The sequence below is a fragment of the Blennius ocellaris genome (assembly GCF_963422515.1).
Source record: "Blennius ocellaris genome assembly, chromosome: 12".
NCBI classification, from domain to species: domain Eukaryota; kingdom Metazoa; phylum Chordata; class Actinopteri; order Blenniiformes; family Blenniidae; genus Blennius; species Blennius ocellaris.
In genome coordinates this window covers 9,053,016-9,070,009 of record NC_137661.1, presented here as the reverse complement: position 1 = coordinate 9,070,009, position 16,994 = coordinate 9,053,016, and the positions used below count along the sequence as shown (strand labels likewise).

General features: G+C 40.8%; 3 protein-coding genes across 3 annotated transcripts; 1 reads left to right on the top strand and 2 right to left on the bottom strand.

The window, feature by feature from the left end:
* Positions 1–9,197: 9,197 nt before the first annotated feature.
* Positions 9,198–12,757, bottom strand: ncbp2 (nuclear cap binding protein subunit 2). The gene is made up of 5 exons (XM_080505657.1): positions 12,621–12,757; positions 11,468–11,554; positions 11,223–11,317; positions 10,991–11,129; positions 9,198–9,721 (listed from the first exon to the last, which is right to left on the bottom strand). Exons 1-5 carry the CDS (start codon positions 12,693–12,695, stop codon positions 9,623–9,625), a joined length of 495 nt encoding a protein of 164 aa, XP_080361783.1. The 5' UTR covers positions 12,696–12,757; the 3' UTR covers positions 9,198–9,622.
* A 562-nt stretch (positions 12,758–13,319) lies between these two features.
* fkbp2 (FKBP prolyl isomerase 2) lies at positions 13,320–15,413 on the bottom strand. The gene is made up of 2 exons (XM_080506742.1): positions 14,876–15,413; positions 13,320–13,745 (listed from the first exon to the last, which is right to left on the bottom strand). The coding sequence occupies exon 1, from the start codon at positions 15,319–15,321 to the stop codon at positions 14,905–14,907; it is 417 nt and encodes a 138-aa protein (XP_080362868.1). The 5' UTR covers positions 15,322–15,413; the 3' UTR covers positions 13,320–13,745; positions 14,876–14,904.
* A 282-nt stretch (positions 15,414–15,695) lies between these two features.
* Positions 15,696–16,432, top strand: LOC308137868 (protein NCBP2AS2-like). Its single transcript, XM_080506745.1, has 2 exons — positions 15,696–15,781; positions 15,879–16,432. Exon 2 carries the CDS (start codon positions 15,938–15,940, stop codon positions 16,241–16,243), a length of 306 nt encoding a protein of 101 aa, XP_080362871.1. The 5' UTR covers positions 15,696–15,781; positions 15,879–15,937; the 3' UTR covers positions 16,244–16,432.
* The last annotated feature ends 562 nt before the right edge of the window (positions 16,433–16,994 follow it).

Genomic DNA, 16,994 nt, shown 5'->3' with positions numbered 1-16,994 from the left:
TTGCCCCCTAGGAATTGCAAACTGAAGGTACTTCCTTCCCCAACTTTCCAGAATAAACTGTCTATCCACCTGCTTGCAATGGCGATTAAGGTTATTACTGTGAAAACCACAGTTAGATAACAGAATTATGTCGTCTTACTCAATAATGCCACTCTGGAAAATTCACCCAGAGAAATTGTTTTCTAAAAAGATTATACTTCTAAGGACACAGATTCGTTCTCCACAACATTTCTCCGGATAGGGTTCTTCCAGAAAACATTTTGTGTACGGTACTTTGGTGACGGTGGCCGTGTTGGAATCTTGGCCGCCATATTAAATTTTAGGGAAAATTCAAGATGGCCCCAGAGCTTATTTTAAAGAGTATGTCGTGCCAACCAAAATGACACTATAATAAAATAATATAAAAGCTGCCCTGAGGAGGCGGGGCTTAGTAGAGCTCTCACCAATTACTGATTTACACCAGAGTGACTGACATGAAATGAAACTAATCAGCGTCATTTCATGTCTGAGACTTGGAGCCCCTGGTTCAGTCATTGGCTTCAAGTCAGTTCTGGTTTGTTCTTGCGTGTTTCGATGAGATGTTGAGATGAAGACAACAAGTCTCCGATTATTAACTAATTAGTTAGTCACATCTCTTCTAATCTGCCGGTTTCAAAGAAGAAATTTGGCTGAAACGCTGCGGGTCAGGTTCAACTTTTTGAGGTTTCAAAGTCCACAACGCTTTGAAAAATAAATTGATGTGTTGTTTGAAAATATACCTGACATACTTTTTGTTTTCCCTAAACTCAGACTGACTGTCAATTGAAGTAAAACAGCCCCAAAACACATTCATTTTCTAAAAGGGGCTTTATGAAGCATCAGTTTGCATTTGTTTACAAGTATGTTAATAGATGAGTCTTAATAAGTGTCTCTATTACTAGCTGTTTCAAACAACGATAATGTTTCATCATGCGGGTATTTGATAATGAAGAGCCCCACCTAAGAGATTTCTCACCAGCCGCCACTGCCTCTTTTAATGAACTGTGCCCATCAGACTGCAGCTGCATCAGCACACCGAGGCCGCGGTGGAAGTCTTGCTGTGATTTTTAAAAGTCATTTCTTCTGCCGGTCAGTCAGCACAGAGACACTTTCCTCCTTTGAACTCACTGTAACCAAAGTTGGCCGTGTTAATCCTTTTTACTGTATTTTAATCTACCGACCTCCTGGCCCTTCCCTGTCTTGATTTTAGTGAGATCTTATCTTCAGTCATAATGTTTGAAAAGGTTTTAATTATTGTGGATTTTAATTTTCACTTTGATGATGTTACTTCTAAGGTTGACGCTGCCTCTGTGGATATCACTGAGTCTTTTAAGTTTAAGCAACATGTTTCTGAGCCCACACACAAAGCTGGGAATACTTTGGACTTGGTTTTTACTTTTGGTTAACTATGGAAAACATTCGCCTCGAAGATTTACTGGTCACTGATCAAAAATGTGTCCTTTTTGACATATCCTTTATACTGGATATGCACCCACGTAAATCTATGTCTCAATCTCGGCACACCATAATGAACACACAGCTAAAAAAAAAATGCACTGCTTTATTTGATGAACATGGCCAGACTGTGATGACGTGCAAACTCTGGTGGAGCTTTTTCACAGCAGGTGCTCCTCTGTTCTAGATATGATTGCTCCCCTCAAACTTAAAAACGTTCCTCTGTAAAATCCTCACCTTGGATTAACGAGTCAATTTGCTGTCTCAGGCGTCAGTGTAAGAGGACAGAGCATTTATGGAAACCCACCGAACTGCAGGTCCACAGGCTGCTGCTTACAGAACGATTATTGGAACTCAATGAAGTTGAAAAAACAGCATATTTTGTCAATAGATTTAATTTATTGTAAGGACCAAATGGGGGTTGTTGTATGACCACTAGGTGACGCTTTGAGTTTATAAGGCAGATTTCTTGTGTTGGGCAGGTGAATGCATTTCAGGATGTATTTGCACTTTGAGCATGATAAAGGATCACTTGTGGCACATGGAAGAAGTATATGACTATTCCTGAACCTCACGCAGCAGTTGGAGTGATATGCAGAGGACCAAACAACATATCAGCCCCGCCAAATTGGGGTCAGTGTTCCCTCAGTTGTCTCTAGAATAATTGTTCTCAATCAATCAGAGTGTGAATCTCTCGCTAAGGCCCTCTTTACACAACAACTACGAGTGCATCTGTAAAAACTTTCTTCACTTTTGAGGGGGTCAGTTTACACGGCACCAGTGTGCGGGTGCATCGTATCCGCTAAGTTTTTATACCGGATCGCAAGGTAGAAAGATTCTTTCAGTCGCTATTCCATCCTGCAGAGATTGTTGGATGCTATTGAGCCTGTTACTGCGCATGCGCATCTCTCCCCCTCCCTCTGCTCGTCCACTTGTAAACAAACATGGCGGACTCGTAGCGTTATTACTTACGGTCTGTATACTAGTTTTATCATCCATATCAGTAGTTTTATAGTTGAGACTCACCTCTGATAGGAGCCGATGTGTCATCAGTCCATACGGATGTCGGGTGCTCTCCATTTTCTTCACGTTTATAGCGTATTGTTCTCTGCACACGTCTGTGTGGTTTCATTATAGAATCAAGCAACAGCGCCCTCCCATGGCCTGGCATACCTACTACATCGTTGTCCCTGTGCCCGCTGCTGCAGTGCAAATTTTGGTTATGTCTATACAATGACTCCACTCAGCCTCTCGTGCAAGAGCAGGAGCAGACAGCCAGGTAAGTTAGGTTTAAGGAGAAATTAATAAAATGCAATTGACACTAGTTTGACATATGCTTCTATTCTTCCCATCTCTCTGTACAAAACATGTTCAAACTGTCCAGAAGTGTTGCAGTCCTGGCCAAAGCGAAAGCTCTATTAGACTATAAATCACTTCACATTCTTTATAGTTCACTGGTGTTGCTTTACGAAACTTACTGTGTAGAGTTCTGGGGAAATACATATGAAAGTCCATTACAAAAAATATGTTTACTGCAGAAAATATCAATAAGAATTGTTCACAAGGTGGGTGTTTGATAGAACACTAATTCATTAATTTTACAAGTAAAAAAACTTAATTCACTGATCTGGTGGAGTTTAACACCATTCAAATAATGTACAAAGCAAAAGATACCTTACGAGTTACAATATCCAGAAAATGTTCTGTGAAACAGTGAGTAGTTATTATTTTAGAGAGACACTAAATTTCAAGATTTATAAAGTGCTACTCTAAAAGGTTTCTGTGTCACCATCTGTGGAGTATAGTTGTGGAATAAATTAGGAATGGAGATGAAACAAATATCAAATAGACTTCAGTTTAAAAAAAGATATAAACAACATATTCTTGATAGTTATAATAGTTCATCTTTGTGAAGTTTTCATTGTTAAATGCATAGTATTGCATCAAAATGTACCAGACTTTATTATAAACATCTGTGAAACCGTTGGTGTTCCATTAAATAGTAAGAAACCTTTGTCACTGAGTGGTTGACAGGAATATAAGAGCGTTTGAGGGAGTCAATAAGTGTTTACTTCCTCCTATTCCTTTTTGATCATACGAATGTAGATCAAGTGGATTGTGTTGTTTCTTTGTTTTTGTTTTATTCATTTAAATGCTTCTTTTTCTTTCTTTCTTTCTTTCTATTTGTATGTTCAAAATAAAGATTCATTCATACAATCCTCGTGGGGATTACAAGTCAAATGCCATTATAGGTAAAGGAACAGATCTCTATATTCCAGAGACTTCTGTGTACGTCCATTACAGATGGTCTGCTGCAGTTTGCTCAGAAGGGAGGAGGAGGTGAGTGGGGTCGCCATCAAGGTTTTCTTCCTGGTCTTTGACGACGACGGTGCCGACCGCTGATTGGTGAAGCGGATCGATCAAGCGCAAATAATGGACTGTGCCGAGGTGAAACAGAAGAATTCTCCTGTCGTCATAACCGTGTTCAATTAGGCCTCACGTGGTTCCCAACGGGCTCAGGAGCTGTGCTGTTCACGCCAAAGGAGCTCAAGCGTGACAGTTGTTTCTACACATAGAGGTGTTCTTCAGACAGGTGGCTCTTAGTGTAATCTCCGTCAGAGAGATGAAACCGCCGCAGAAAGTTTTAGCCTCAAGTTGGACTTCAAAACTGTCACTAGAAAGCTCGGAGTCGAAGCGACTGAAATTAGGGGCTTCAGAGGTTTGAGAGCGTTCACAGTTTGCTCGGGTAAGTGTCTCACTCAGCTGACATTGATCCTCAGTGACTGAGCAAGAGGAACACCTCTATCGCAGCGCCGTTTGAGTGCCAGGGTTGACGTGGAACTCTGTGGAAAGCTGCAGGGTGTTGAGGGGGGTGTTATGAAGCGTGATATTAAGGCCGGCTTTTCCCCACCCAGAGACCTCGGAGCCGGATCGACCTGCAAGCATGGTGAGTCCAGCAGATATGAGTGACAGGGTCTTTCTCCCAGCACAGGACACAGGAAAACACAGTGAACAGGTAGAGCTCCAGTCCAAATGACAAGCTTTTAAAAGAATTATGTTCCATTGAACTGATGCACACACGTGTTGATAGATAAATGGGAATAAATTGTATTCATGCTAATCTTCCTCATGCTGTCTGTCCACATTTTAGCCAACATCTTTTTTTACCGTGCTCCTATATCGGTTTGGACCAGTGCACGCAGCGCTGGAGAAAATCAATCCCGTCTTCATTTTTAATCCTCGATATGTTTTCAAAGCTCTTTATAAGTTCTCAGCTTGTAAATACACCACCACCTGCACAGAAATCCCACCGGCCCATTTAGCCCTGCGACACAGTGCTGTTGTGGAAGCTATGCAAATTCTGTTGCACAGTATCTGTCATTGAAAAAATAAAAAAAAGTTCAATATTATTTTTGCCAACAACTTTTGGTTCTCTGCTAAATTGCTGATGAAGGAAACAAAGCCAGAAATCACATTGTGTGTATTTTTCTTGACCTTGTCCAAAACGCAAAAGTTATTTTCACGAACTTGTGTATCTTTACGTGAATTACACGGCGAGGCAGATTTCAATGTGCAATGAAAATAAGAGAGCAGGAAATCTGTTTGTGTTTACTTTGTGCTGTCTAAAGATATTTACTGCAGATTCTGAATGATAAACTTGTCATTTTCATCACTGAGCTACATCTTAAAAATTGACATCTTGATGGGCACATCAATCTGTAATGCAGTCAGGGAGCTTTCAGTCAGTGCAGGAGGAAAGGCCAATCAGAAATGTATTTATTTTTGAAAACTGTCATTCCTCATTATGATATTTTTTTGAGCAATAATGTAACTATTGCTCATACTGCATTGTACACAGCCTGAGGCAACATTCCTATGTAATGACGCCGTCTCCTTCCTTTCTACTCTTATTTACAGCAGATAGACACATCTGGTTCTTCCCCTCACCTGTTGACAGGTGTCACACTGATGTGCCAGACGGAGTCAATAAATAGACCTGGAATGAAAGTGAAAGGGAAGGTGTGATCATACAGAGGTTGACTGTTTCAAAAATAATGTTTCCTCGTTCTTTCCTGCTGTGGATTTTCACGTATTGCCTTGAAGTCTCACTGTCATTTACATTTGTCATTGCCAATCATGTTTCCATGATGTCCTGAGCGTCAGCTCCTGATGACACAAAAGGGACAAAAGACCTTTTTTAGAATTTCACCCTGAGAAACAAACCTGCCGAGTCTCTTTCGGTGATTCCTCTTTAGCCTTATCAAACAACGCTACTCGGTCTGAATCAAGACCAACACTAATACTCACATTTAAGCTGAATGTAAATCACACCACTGCATTTCAAGCCCGTGAAATCTTTCCCCTAAGGCCACAAAATGTCAAGCAACCATGAGCTAATCCAGTGTCTCTATGTCACTTCAAGAGCTCTTCTTCGTAGATCTGTTTCTAATAGAGAATGAAATTACTGAGTCAAAACGAGATTCTTCTCAAAAACAGGAAATCTGCATGTTCAGTCAGTGAACCTTTGAACATGGTTATAGATACAATTCTTCTGGAGCATATAAACAACCTGGAGGACGTTAGTGCTTCTCCTTAAAATGCAAGAAGGTTATTTGTTCCTGTGCATTAGTCTATTATTGTTTAAAGTACATTGAATCTGTTGATTTTGATATTAGGAACATTGCAAGCTTTTGTTCTTTGTTTCACCAGCAGGATCAGTTTCTCAGAGTCTTTCTGGAATATGTTCATAGTTAATTGTAACATTGAAAATATTGAGATTCCATTTGATTTAGAAATCCTTCTTGATTTTTTTTCTTAAACATTTAAACATAGATTCCGCTTCAATTTCTAAATGTTTCTTTATTTTCAGTCACAACTGTGCTTCCAGTGACAGTTTGATTCTCTGTCACCCGCTTTGCTTCACGCACTCCAGCGAAAAGCTCACTTTAGCTCTTTTTTTATTCTAATTATAGTCCCCTAAAAGACTAATTATACTCTCTGAGAACTGTGAGATTTATTATTATTGAGAAAGCTTCAGACACAACAGTCATATCGTCTCGTCTTTTGGTGAAAACAACTGGAGATTGTTGGAAACACTAAATATCAAGAAAGACCAGTAAGCAAACTACTGAAGAGTCCCGACACAACTGATGTGACACACATGGTTGCTGCTAAAAGGTTCAAAGAAAAAGTTTTGACCAGGAGGACAAAAATCAGCGTTTGGCTCGTAGAACAAAGTTCAGACTGATTCCTGACTTGTTGTGAAGATTAAAATTAAAAAGCTGCTGCAGCTCTATAAAGAACACGGGTGAGTTGCAGAGAAGTTGGTCTATATTGTTCTCCTTATCAAGCTTCCCAATGAGAGACTGTCCTCACTTTCCTTTGTTGGGAAGTTGCAAACTATTTTGTTTCTTATTTCCAAACAGCCCTTTCATCGGCACGCCGTCTCATTAATTCTGTCTCTGACCCCGTTGCCGTCTAATTCTCATTCGACCCAGTTGGAACTTGACTTTTTGAACCAGACTGATAACGGGGTAATGTTGTAAATCTGCTGAGCGAAACTGAGTTTCGTCTCTTTTGCTGCACAAGAGTGAAAAGGGGAACTAATATTGAGGCTCTCACAGAACAGGAAATGCAGTTTATTAGTGGGTGGAGCTCTTATGGACCATCAGCTGTTGCTCTATTGAAGTGTGTAGAGAATCTTAATCCTTTAAGACAATAATTTCAGCAGTTGAGTGTGAAGGTCCACCTGCAGAGTAATAAAACTCCCCAAGAACAATGACGTGGCCCAGCGACAAATACAATATAATTTAACCAACTTTTACTTTTAAATCTCGACATCCTGCTTGTCCAAAAAACAAAACAAAACAAAAAACAGTGGCTCAATAAACAATTATGACATCCTGGCTGTTCTTGTAATTGTTTTGTTTTGAAATATGAAAAGAACAAACAGTTGAATGGACATTATTAAATATTCATTCATTTTTCTGTGTGTGGGTTTGTCCTGGGTAAGGTCGGGTGTGGGAGGACGTCCTGCGGTGGACCTTTCTGCTCCACCCCACTGGGCCTCTGATAGCAGGACGCCGGGCCAGCATGAGGCCACCGGCCGGCCCTTCAAATGGTCACCGTGACGCACACGACCCGCTCCGCCAGCATCTCCAGCCGTCGGCTTCTTTAAGATTCAGGATGTGGCTTCAGGACCGCGTGTGGCCACACGAGCAGACCTGCAGCTCGTGCATCAAGCACACGCTTTGGGTTTTTCATCCCTTTGCGAGTTATAAAACATGTAGATTATATTTTCAACTGTTTAACCATTGTATTAAAGTCAATATTGGAAGAATCGCTCAAACGGTTTATGAGTGATTTTTCTTTTTAATTCCCATATATATTCTGGTAATTCCTGTAAACATACTTGAAAGCGGAGCGAGAAAGGTCTTTACTGCACATTCACCTGACAACTTCACCAGCCAATCATCCTGAAGCTGATGTTGACTGTTACAATCCGACGAAAATTCGACATGGAAAATGTTCCAAGAATAAATAAATAATCCTGGAAACACATTAAAACCACTTTTACAAGCTCTTTGAACTGTTAAGGTCCATTTTTAGCTAATTTTGTAAATCACTCCACATTAACTTATTGTTAATTAATTGTTCAGCTTTTGGTCCAATATATTTTTTTTTTTTTGTGTGTGGCATTTATTGGGTGTCTTTGCAGTAATACTTTTATCAAAGTCATAACTATTTACAAAAACATATCAAATACATTAGTATCTTCTTTGGTGAACCAACAATTCCACCGGATCTTGGAAAATAACTATTAGTATGAACTATTAAGAAAATGGATGAACGACCAGTTTAAAGGCCTTGTTGATCTACAACTGTTATATTGTGTGCAAGTATGGCTTGAAATTCTAAACAGTCTAAAAATGGAAAAAGAGTTTTGCTATTTTTTTTTGTCAACATGCTGAGAACCTTGAACCAACATGGTCATCCTACAACTCGGTCTCTTTCAGGCGCCAATTATTTAAAATAACGTCCTCTTCTGCCACCTTGTGCTCATTTTTTAAAATAGTCAGAAATGGAGGTTTTCCTAAATGCACCCAAGTTTGTACAAACTCCAAATTGCAACGCCCCCCCCCCCATTTGAAGGCAGAATGAGGATTGTTTGACCAATCAGCAACACTCACAGCTCTTCACAGAGAAATCCCCCCTGAGAATCAAAACAATAACAGTCCGTGACCACAATGAGCTTTAACTATCAACGTTTCACAAATAAATCCAGTATGACAGTGCTGTAAAGAAAATACAAAGATAGTGAACACTAAGAGCTGCTATGTTGGAGACGCGTGATATTTTTCCAAGTTTTTATCCAAACCATTTGATCTTTAATCGTCACACTGAATGTTGTTCCTCCTTCCTTTGTGTGCAGTTTAGTGCTATAAACGCAATTCTGGGGCTCAGAAAAAATTCACTCACTAAAAAATTAATTGTTGCAAAAAAAAAAAAGAAATTAAGTAACTGAATGTGCAGCATGTGTTTACACTAAATAGATACCTTTCAAATGATATTTGAACAAAATTGTAAAGGACACAAAACATTTTATAGGACTAAAATAGATATATAAAATGTTAGTATTTCTCCTCAATAAAGCCTTAATTTGAAATTAAAATGGCCATAACCAAAATTAAACAAATCACATCACCACACAATAAAAAGTTGAAAATAACTTTTAATTAAAAAAAAACTCAACAAAAAAAAAAAAATGACATGACATTCAGGACAGTTTCATGGTGTACAGATTTCTCCCAATTGATTCAAAACGTTAATTTGTCACTTCCGAGTGACTTCCATTTTTCAAGCTTCCGAATCTGAGGACCAATTGAAAGCAAATTTATAAAAGTGTGGTAATAAAACGTCGTTCAAATAGATTTCTCAGTTTAACACTGTCCGCAGGTATGATTGACACAGGGACAATCGTTTGAAAAATAAAGCGAACAAAACAAGTCAACAGTGAATCATTTCTTGAGTTTAGTGGTCCAGATGGGCTCCAGGGCAGCAGTGAGACAAAACCAGAACTCTATGCACCTTGTTGTCCAGGCAGATGTGTGTGGGGGTGGGGTGGGGTGGGGGGGGGGCAAATACGCTCTTAAAACGTATTGCGCACCTCTGTGGTCCGGTGCTGTTGAGCCAGTTTGCCGTAGCCGCCTCTGGCCGGGTCGTAGTCTTGTCTGTACTCGTCTCTCACCTGCACAGCGACAAAGACCAATCAACAACCAACTTCTCACCGAAAAGACCACCTTGTTGTTTTCACTTAACTTTTAGGTTAAAATTCTCTCTTTTTTTAAATACATTATTCATATTTACTCCAAGTTTTGAGCAAATCAGGAGTCCCAGTTTTGTAAAATGTGTTTTTAAAACAGTGCTAATTAAATAAACCTTCATGTAAATATGCCTTTGTTGGCTTTTTTTAAGTAATCAGCCCCCTATAAAAAAAAATGTACAGCATTAATAAAGCTATCGAAGAAACTAACAGAATTCAATTTTCAAATTTACTTTGAAAACTACTGCAAAATGACCGTCTTCATTCAGTAAAGGGTTAAAAGCTCCCATCACACAAGCAAATATAGGAAAAACTATAAAGACGACAAGACATTTATGTGGACAACTTGGTTGCTTTTAAAGCTGTTTGACATCAACAGCCTTCATTTTTTTCTTGACGCAGTTGAAGAATATATTTAGTAAAAATGGATGAGTCGTTTTACAGTTTCACTCTGAAGTGAAGTCTTTTTTCTTTTTTCTTTTTTGAAGGAAAGATTTGGGAATGCTGAGACAAAGACGTGTGGGGTGTGTGTTATACGACGATGCAAAATCACTACAAATTAGCCTGGAGACATTTCACAAGCATACGTGCCCCGCGCAGACCCTTTTGTCCTGTAAGGTGAAGAGAGAAATGTGTATCTCTAATATTTATGTATTCATGTTTACTGGCCCAGAAAGCTTATTATCTACCACAAAAAAAAAAAACTCTATTATGCATTAGTGTTGCTCGACGCTGTGATTTACATTTTTTATTTTTCTACTGCATGAAGTGCAGTAAAATCATCTTTTCAAAGGCCACAGTTCATCATGTATAATTTATTTGTGAAAAGTTCTAAATACCAAACCGGCATCAGAAAATGGTGTGATATAGTCTATAGATTTCTTTGAATGCCATTTTTTTTTTTTTTTCAAATGTCACAGTGAGCCACTTTTTCTTTTCTTTTTTAATCCCGCAGAGAAAGAAATTCAAAACTTTTTTTCAAAGTGAAGGACAGAGAGGTCGAGGACACTGACCCGTGTGGCTGCCAGTCCAGCATGGACGGTTTTAAACTGTGACAGACATGCCTGAAACTGCACCTCGCTTTACTGCACATCTCATGAATCCCTGCTGGCGTTTCATTTACACTTATATATATATATATTTATACATACATGCATACATACAGTATTCATCAAAGAGAACCACAGCCCTCACCTGTCCCCCAGATTTGCCCCGCCCATACTGCCGGCCCTCCTTGAAGCCGGCGTCCCAGTCGGTCCTGATGATGCGGTCATCCAGCCGCGTGCCGTTGATGAAGCGCATCGCATGCTCCGCGTCTGTGCGTACGTGGTATCTGGCGCGCCAACGTTAAGGTGCATCGGGAAGTTGTGTGTTTATGGCGCCGCCGGGGCCAATGAGCAGTCTCCAACTTGTTTGAAAAGGATACTCTACGAAGCAGAACCCACAGGCAGTCTTCTTGACTTTATCCAGGCCGATGATGATGCGCTTCACGTCTCCACTTTTGGAAAACAGCTCATGAACCTGTTGAGTAACAACAAACACTGAAGCATGTCAGAAAAATGACAACGGCTGAGTAGTAAAATAGCCCATGCTAGGTGTACAAGCATATATATATATATATATATATATAGTGGAAAGCATTCAATATAGCAGTGCTTCAGTGAAACTTACCTGCTCCTCGGTGGTGTAGAACGAGAGGTTCCCTACATACAATGTGTTGCTTTGCTTCAGCAGTTTTTCCTGGTCATAGCGATTACCCTGAAAACACAAGGGACATGAATTTAATAAGCAAAAGCATTTTACAGCTCTGTGACATCAGCCATATTGTAACACCCAAAAGGCAATAAACCAGGCTTATTACCATCTGAAATCCAACTTTACATTTCCTCCTGACGAAGGCTGTGTTTATGGCAAAGTTTTTTTAATTGAGCTTATGCAATATTCTAATTTTCTGAGAGGGTGAATCTTTGGTTTTTCATTACTTGTGAGCCACAATCATCCACACGTCTAGAAATAAGGGTTTGAAATATTCATTCTGTGTAATGAGTCTGTATATTTGGGTTTCACGTTCTGAAATGAGGGAACATGAGGGAAATATTGAACTTTTTCAACAATACTCATAAAATGTATGAGATGCACCAATATACTTCTCCCTGCAAATAGAGCTTTTTTTTTGTTCATTTAATCCTTTCTGACCTCATATTAGTCCCCGTTAAGCTTCGTACATATTCATATTGAATATTATTAGATTTTCTGCCGTCTTGTTTTATATTTAACTTTCTTTTCTATGTATTCTGTGTGGCTCAATGTTTTAAAAGAATTTCTCTCTTGGATTATTAAAGTATTTCTATTCCCTCTGGCGCCCCCTGCCGGCGTCCTGGCCCGCGTGTTGACCATCACAGCTCCACAATGACTGAGACCTGGCGTCTATAACCTTTGAAACCATATTAATGCCACACATATCGGCCTGTGGCCACACGGGGAAAGTATTATTTTAACTGTGATGTTGAAATACATTCCTCAAACAAACCACACGCCACGGTGTAATAAATTAATCAATTGGTACATAAACGCTATGCGTGACTTTATTTGAACACACATCGGCTGTCGAAAACATTAATTGGCGGCTTCATCTCATAACACATAACATAACTCAAACAAATCACAGAAACAGTCAAAACCAGTCCCGACGTTTAAGATCCGAAGATAAATAAATCCACACACAAAACAAAACGCTGTTGTTTTCTGACGACGCTCGCTGACGTGACAAAGATCCACCGTTTCCTCCAAAATACCTCCAGTCGAGATTCATATGCCGACTTACCTTGAAGTGCTGGTCTCTATACTGACTGATGTCGATGTAAGAATCGCTATTCAAGGCGTTTAATTTAGCAGACATGGCGAGAAAGTAGCCGAAAGGAGCGAAGCCTCTGGCACTCCGTTAAGCATGCGCGGTCCGTCCTTGAAAGGAGTCCGGGTGGAACAACACACAACTTTAACATCCGCTTGCTCGCGCCGCCTGCTGGTGCCTCAATCTACTGCTGGTGCTCCATGGCCTAAATCAGTCTTAAGAGTATATGTGTCTAAATACACCACGTTTCCTTTTATAGGGCACACATGCATTGAAATCTTTAAAATGGAGGAATTTTATGTTTGGTTGTTGTCAAAGACTCAATTCTTTATTTATACTGACATCAGAAAATAAATACTAAAATTACGTGACATCTATATCATCACAAAACCTTATAGAAACTCACCAAGGTGAGCGAGTATTTCACAATTTATAATTACAAATAAAATCTCATTTGGGTACATTTCTTACTGTGAAGGGACTTAATGTTTAAAGCAGTTTAAACTCCTTTTTGCTTAAAAAATAAAAACAAAAAGCCAAAATTATATATTTTACCGTGACCATAAAAACATATCAGAATATGTTTCAAATAATGGAGGCAATGGTGACGCAACATATACAAACAACTGATAAAGATGGAGTAAAAAAATGAATACATACACTTTCAATTTATCATAATTCAAAAATTTATTGTAAACAAAATCACTTATCCCACCTTGTCCTCAGTTTGACTTGAACTAAATTCAAAACCTCAGATAATTTGTTAAAAAAAACAAAAAAATCACACAGATATACAGGAACCTGCTCAGAAATCAAGAGAAAATTTTAAACAAAAATGAGATAACGTGGCAGGACATGACTTATTTATCAGCCTCTGAGTGAATATTGGACTCACTACCCAACGCTCCTAATATCTAATTGAGGAACAGTCAGTTAGTGCTTGTATCTTCATATAATTACTTCAGTCCAATAAATCTCATCCTGAACCCAGATAATGGAGGACAGGGGTTCTGCCGGATGGTGCCAACCCTACTCTCAGATTTGCCTTGTAATCTTCATCAGACCATCTCCACTTCGTCCTGCAGCAGCTTGTGGAACCTGTGAAGAAAATGGACTCACATTGTAGGAGACAGCAGTGCATGTTCAATCCATAATGACAATTCAAACTCGGAGGTGAGGCGACCCACAGCAAATATAAAGAGTCCAATACAATTACACCAAACAGGGATAGTTCAAATTCAGACAGATTTAAGAGTTGGTCATGAGTCGAGCATGTTCAACGTAAATACATCTATAGTTTACGAATGTTAAGGTGATCCATGCTTCTGCAATATGAAGGAGTCGACAGTTGAAGACACTTTATCCATCATTAAAGGGATCCAGTCGTGGGTACAACTTCTTCTGGGGATTTGTAAGCAGATTCTGAGGAAGGGTGTATAATTGGCATGCTGACTGAAGGACTTACCGACAGCGAGAATGTCTTTTTTGTTTAACTTTATTCATCTTATCTTTTAATAAGAGAAAAACCCAATGAATCCTCTGATCTGTTTTGTACTGTGGGAATGATGCATTTCCGATTTTTGCACAAAAATAGATGGGTTATTTTGGAAAAAGAGAAGTGTTTACTAACAAACTTGGACAAAAAAAAGTTTTACGCTTACATTTTACTTCAGTGTACATATACAGTACAAAACAACACCTGGAAGTTCAATCCATTTATAAATAAAACAAAAGTTAACTGTTAGACCTATATAAAATATAAAATCCGTTACTTACAATTGTTATGCATCTTTAAAAGAAACAAAGTAAAGTACATGTCCTAAATTAGCAAATACCTTATACATATGGGCCTAAATTAGTCAGTGTATTCAAAGTTTACCTTAAAAATACACATTTCAAGTATGTTTTACTTTTTACCCACTTTTTACATTTTTTTTTCTTAAATTCATATTAGTGTTTGTTTGTTTTCTTTACTTTTTTGTATGTGTTTGTTTCATACCATGGCTGTGACATGGTTGTCCCAAATTATTAATAAATGAAGAAATACATCACATTTAGCAACTTTAAACACATTTTACGGTTTTGTAGTATTAGGTGTGTTTAGATACAGAATATATGAACAGTCCTTTTTAAAACTTATACATGAGTTTATATTTTAGAAACAAGTCAACGTGCACGTGCACTGCATCCAGAGGTCAGGTGACACGCGCGCGCGCACACACACACACCTGATTCTTGTATCTTTCGTTGCTCCTCGTCAGAGATCGGACCTCCTCTCGATGCTCAGCAGCTCCACCTCGAAGATGAGCGTGGCTCCTCCGGGGATCTTCGGCGGAGCCCCCCGGTCCCCGTAGCCAAGCTCGGCCGGGATGACCAGCTTCCTCTTCTCGCCCTCGCACATGCCCAGCAGGCCCTGGTCCCAGCCTTTGATCACCTGGCCGGTGCCCAGGGTGAAGGTGAAGGGCCTGTCGCGGGGGATGCTGCTGTCGAACTCGGTTCCGTCCTCCAGCTTGCCGGTGTAGTGCATGTTCAGCACGTCCCCCTTGCGGGACCTGATGGGGCAGTTGTCGACCCGCTTCTTGATGCCGATCTGCAGCTTCTTCTTCTCAGCTCCGCTCGCCGCCGCCGGGCTCAGCCACAGCGTGGCCACCAGCAGCAGCACAAAGGCTCGCATGGCCGCAGTTTTGCTCGGTTTGTAGGCGAAGACGAGCAGGAATAAGAGCCTCGGCAGCTCAATCTGTCTTGGTCCTGAACGGTGACTTGGTCCTGAAACCGGAAACACATCTGATAGGACCGCGTCACACCGGATGTGCGCTGTCGGCTGGTGTAACCCCGAAAGACGTCGGGAAAAAGACTGAGGTTGGTTTCAGATTATGGTCGTCGTGCCTTGAGCTGTGCAAGCCCAAAAGAGAAACAGTGATTTTGACACAAATTCAAGCTGCTTATTTGCATGTTTAGTTTCGTCAGAGAGCAACGAGTGCAGAGAAGACACGACTGTGACTCACCAGCAGCGCCACTGGTGAAACGCGGCATTTAACACAGACACTGTCCCTTTAAGAGCGCCCGGAACACAAGCGCGAAACTCACGTGTTACGTCACTGAGTGCCTCTCAGCGGTCAACTGCTTCTCCTCAGGTAAGATTACTTTTCAAGTAAACGTCGGTTATTGTACAGACAACGTGTCGGTCGTGTCTCCAGCCGACTGATCCACACGCCGGTGTGTCTTCTCCAGGGCGTGAACGACGCCAGAATCGGCCGGGGAAGCGAGCAGCCAGCCGGCACCGGGTCAGGATGTTGTCGCGCATGTTGCTGTCGCTCATCAACAACCTGCACCTCGTCGAGAAGTTGGCCGAGTCTCGCCCGATCCGCCGGGCGGCTCAGCTCACAGCCTACGCCATCACCAAGGCTCAGCTCGCCGGGCGGGACGCCTCGCAGCGGGTCCTGAGCTCCCAGACGCTGCGCGAGGCGCGGAAGGAGGCCGGCAGCGTCCCCGGGGACCTGGCGGACATCAACGCCAAGCTCCGGAGGGTCAAAGACACGTTCGTGAACGAGGTGAAGGAGGGATGGAAGGACGGCTCGAGGCAGATCAAGAAGTGAACAGACGGAACTGTACCGACACCGCGTGTGTTGCTGCTTCTGCCCGGTGGACCTGCAACCGTCTGGATGGCTGCGTGGGATTGTTGACATCGCGTGCAGCCACTTGCACTTATTCTCTGCAGCCACACAATTTTGTTTCTGTTTCCCAGGTCTGAGACCTCGTCAGTGTAATAAACTGTTCACAATGTGTCTGTGGAAGGATCCCTGGAAATTATTGTACTGGTCGATTTAGGGCCTCTGCCCAAGTGTTGATATGTGTTAATTTTAAATTAAACAAGCTCTATGAATAGCACATGTTTAATATAAGGGCCATCCATCTGTCGTCTACAGTGTTTGGTCCTGTGCAGGGCCACATCCCAGATAAGTATGAGCAAGGGCAGGATACAGCTTGGACAGGTGGCCCATCCATCTCCAGGACAGACACTCACATTCACGCATCAGCGCATTTTAGGGTTAACGGTTAACATCTCATGCATTCCTTTAGGACCAGAAGGGTCTTAAACTCACAGATTTTAAGATTGGTCTTTTCCTGGAATGTGAAAACAGCTTCACTTTGGATTTCATGGCATTAATCTTTAACCTCAGGTTATTCAGGTTGAACTGAATAGCTGAAAAAGCTGCCTGCAGCTTAAAGGGGGCTTCTTTTAGTGACGGTGCAGAGCAATAAATGACTGCATCGTCTGCATAAAAATGACAGTTGTCATCCACTACATTCTGATTGAGGGTATTGATGTAAATTGTGAATAACGAT

Excerpts from the sequence above, each read along its gene's own strand:
- LOC308137868 (XM_080506745.1), top strand. The coding sequence starts at position 15,938 with ATGTTGTCGCGCATGTTGCTGTCGCTCATCAACAACCTGCACCTCGTC.
- ncbp2 (XM_080505657.1), bottom strand. The coding sequence starts at position 12,695 with ATGTCTGCTAAATTAAACGCCTTGAATAGCGATTCTTACATCGACATC. Across the intron at positions 11,318-11,467 it reads TCTACACCACCGAGGAGCAG|GTTCATGAGCTGTTTTCCAA; the intron begins GTAAGTTTCACT and ends GTTACTCAACAG. Across the intron at positions 9,722-10,990 it reads GGGGCAAATCTGGGGGACAG|GTGAGAGACGAGTACAGACA; the intron begins GTGAGGGCTGTG and ends GTCGCTGTGCAG.
- fkbp2 (XM_080506742.1), bottom strand. The coding sequence starts at position 15,321 with ATGCGAGCCTTTGTGCTGCTGCTGGTGGCCACGCTGTGGCTGAGCCCG.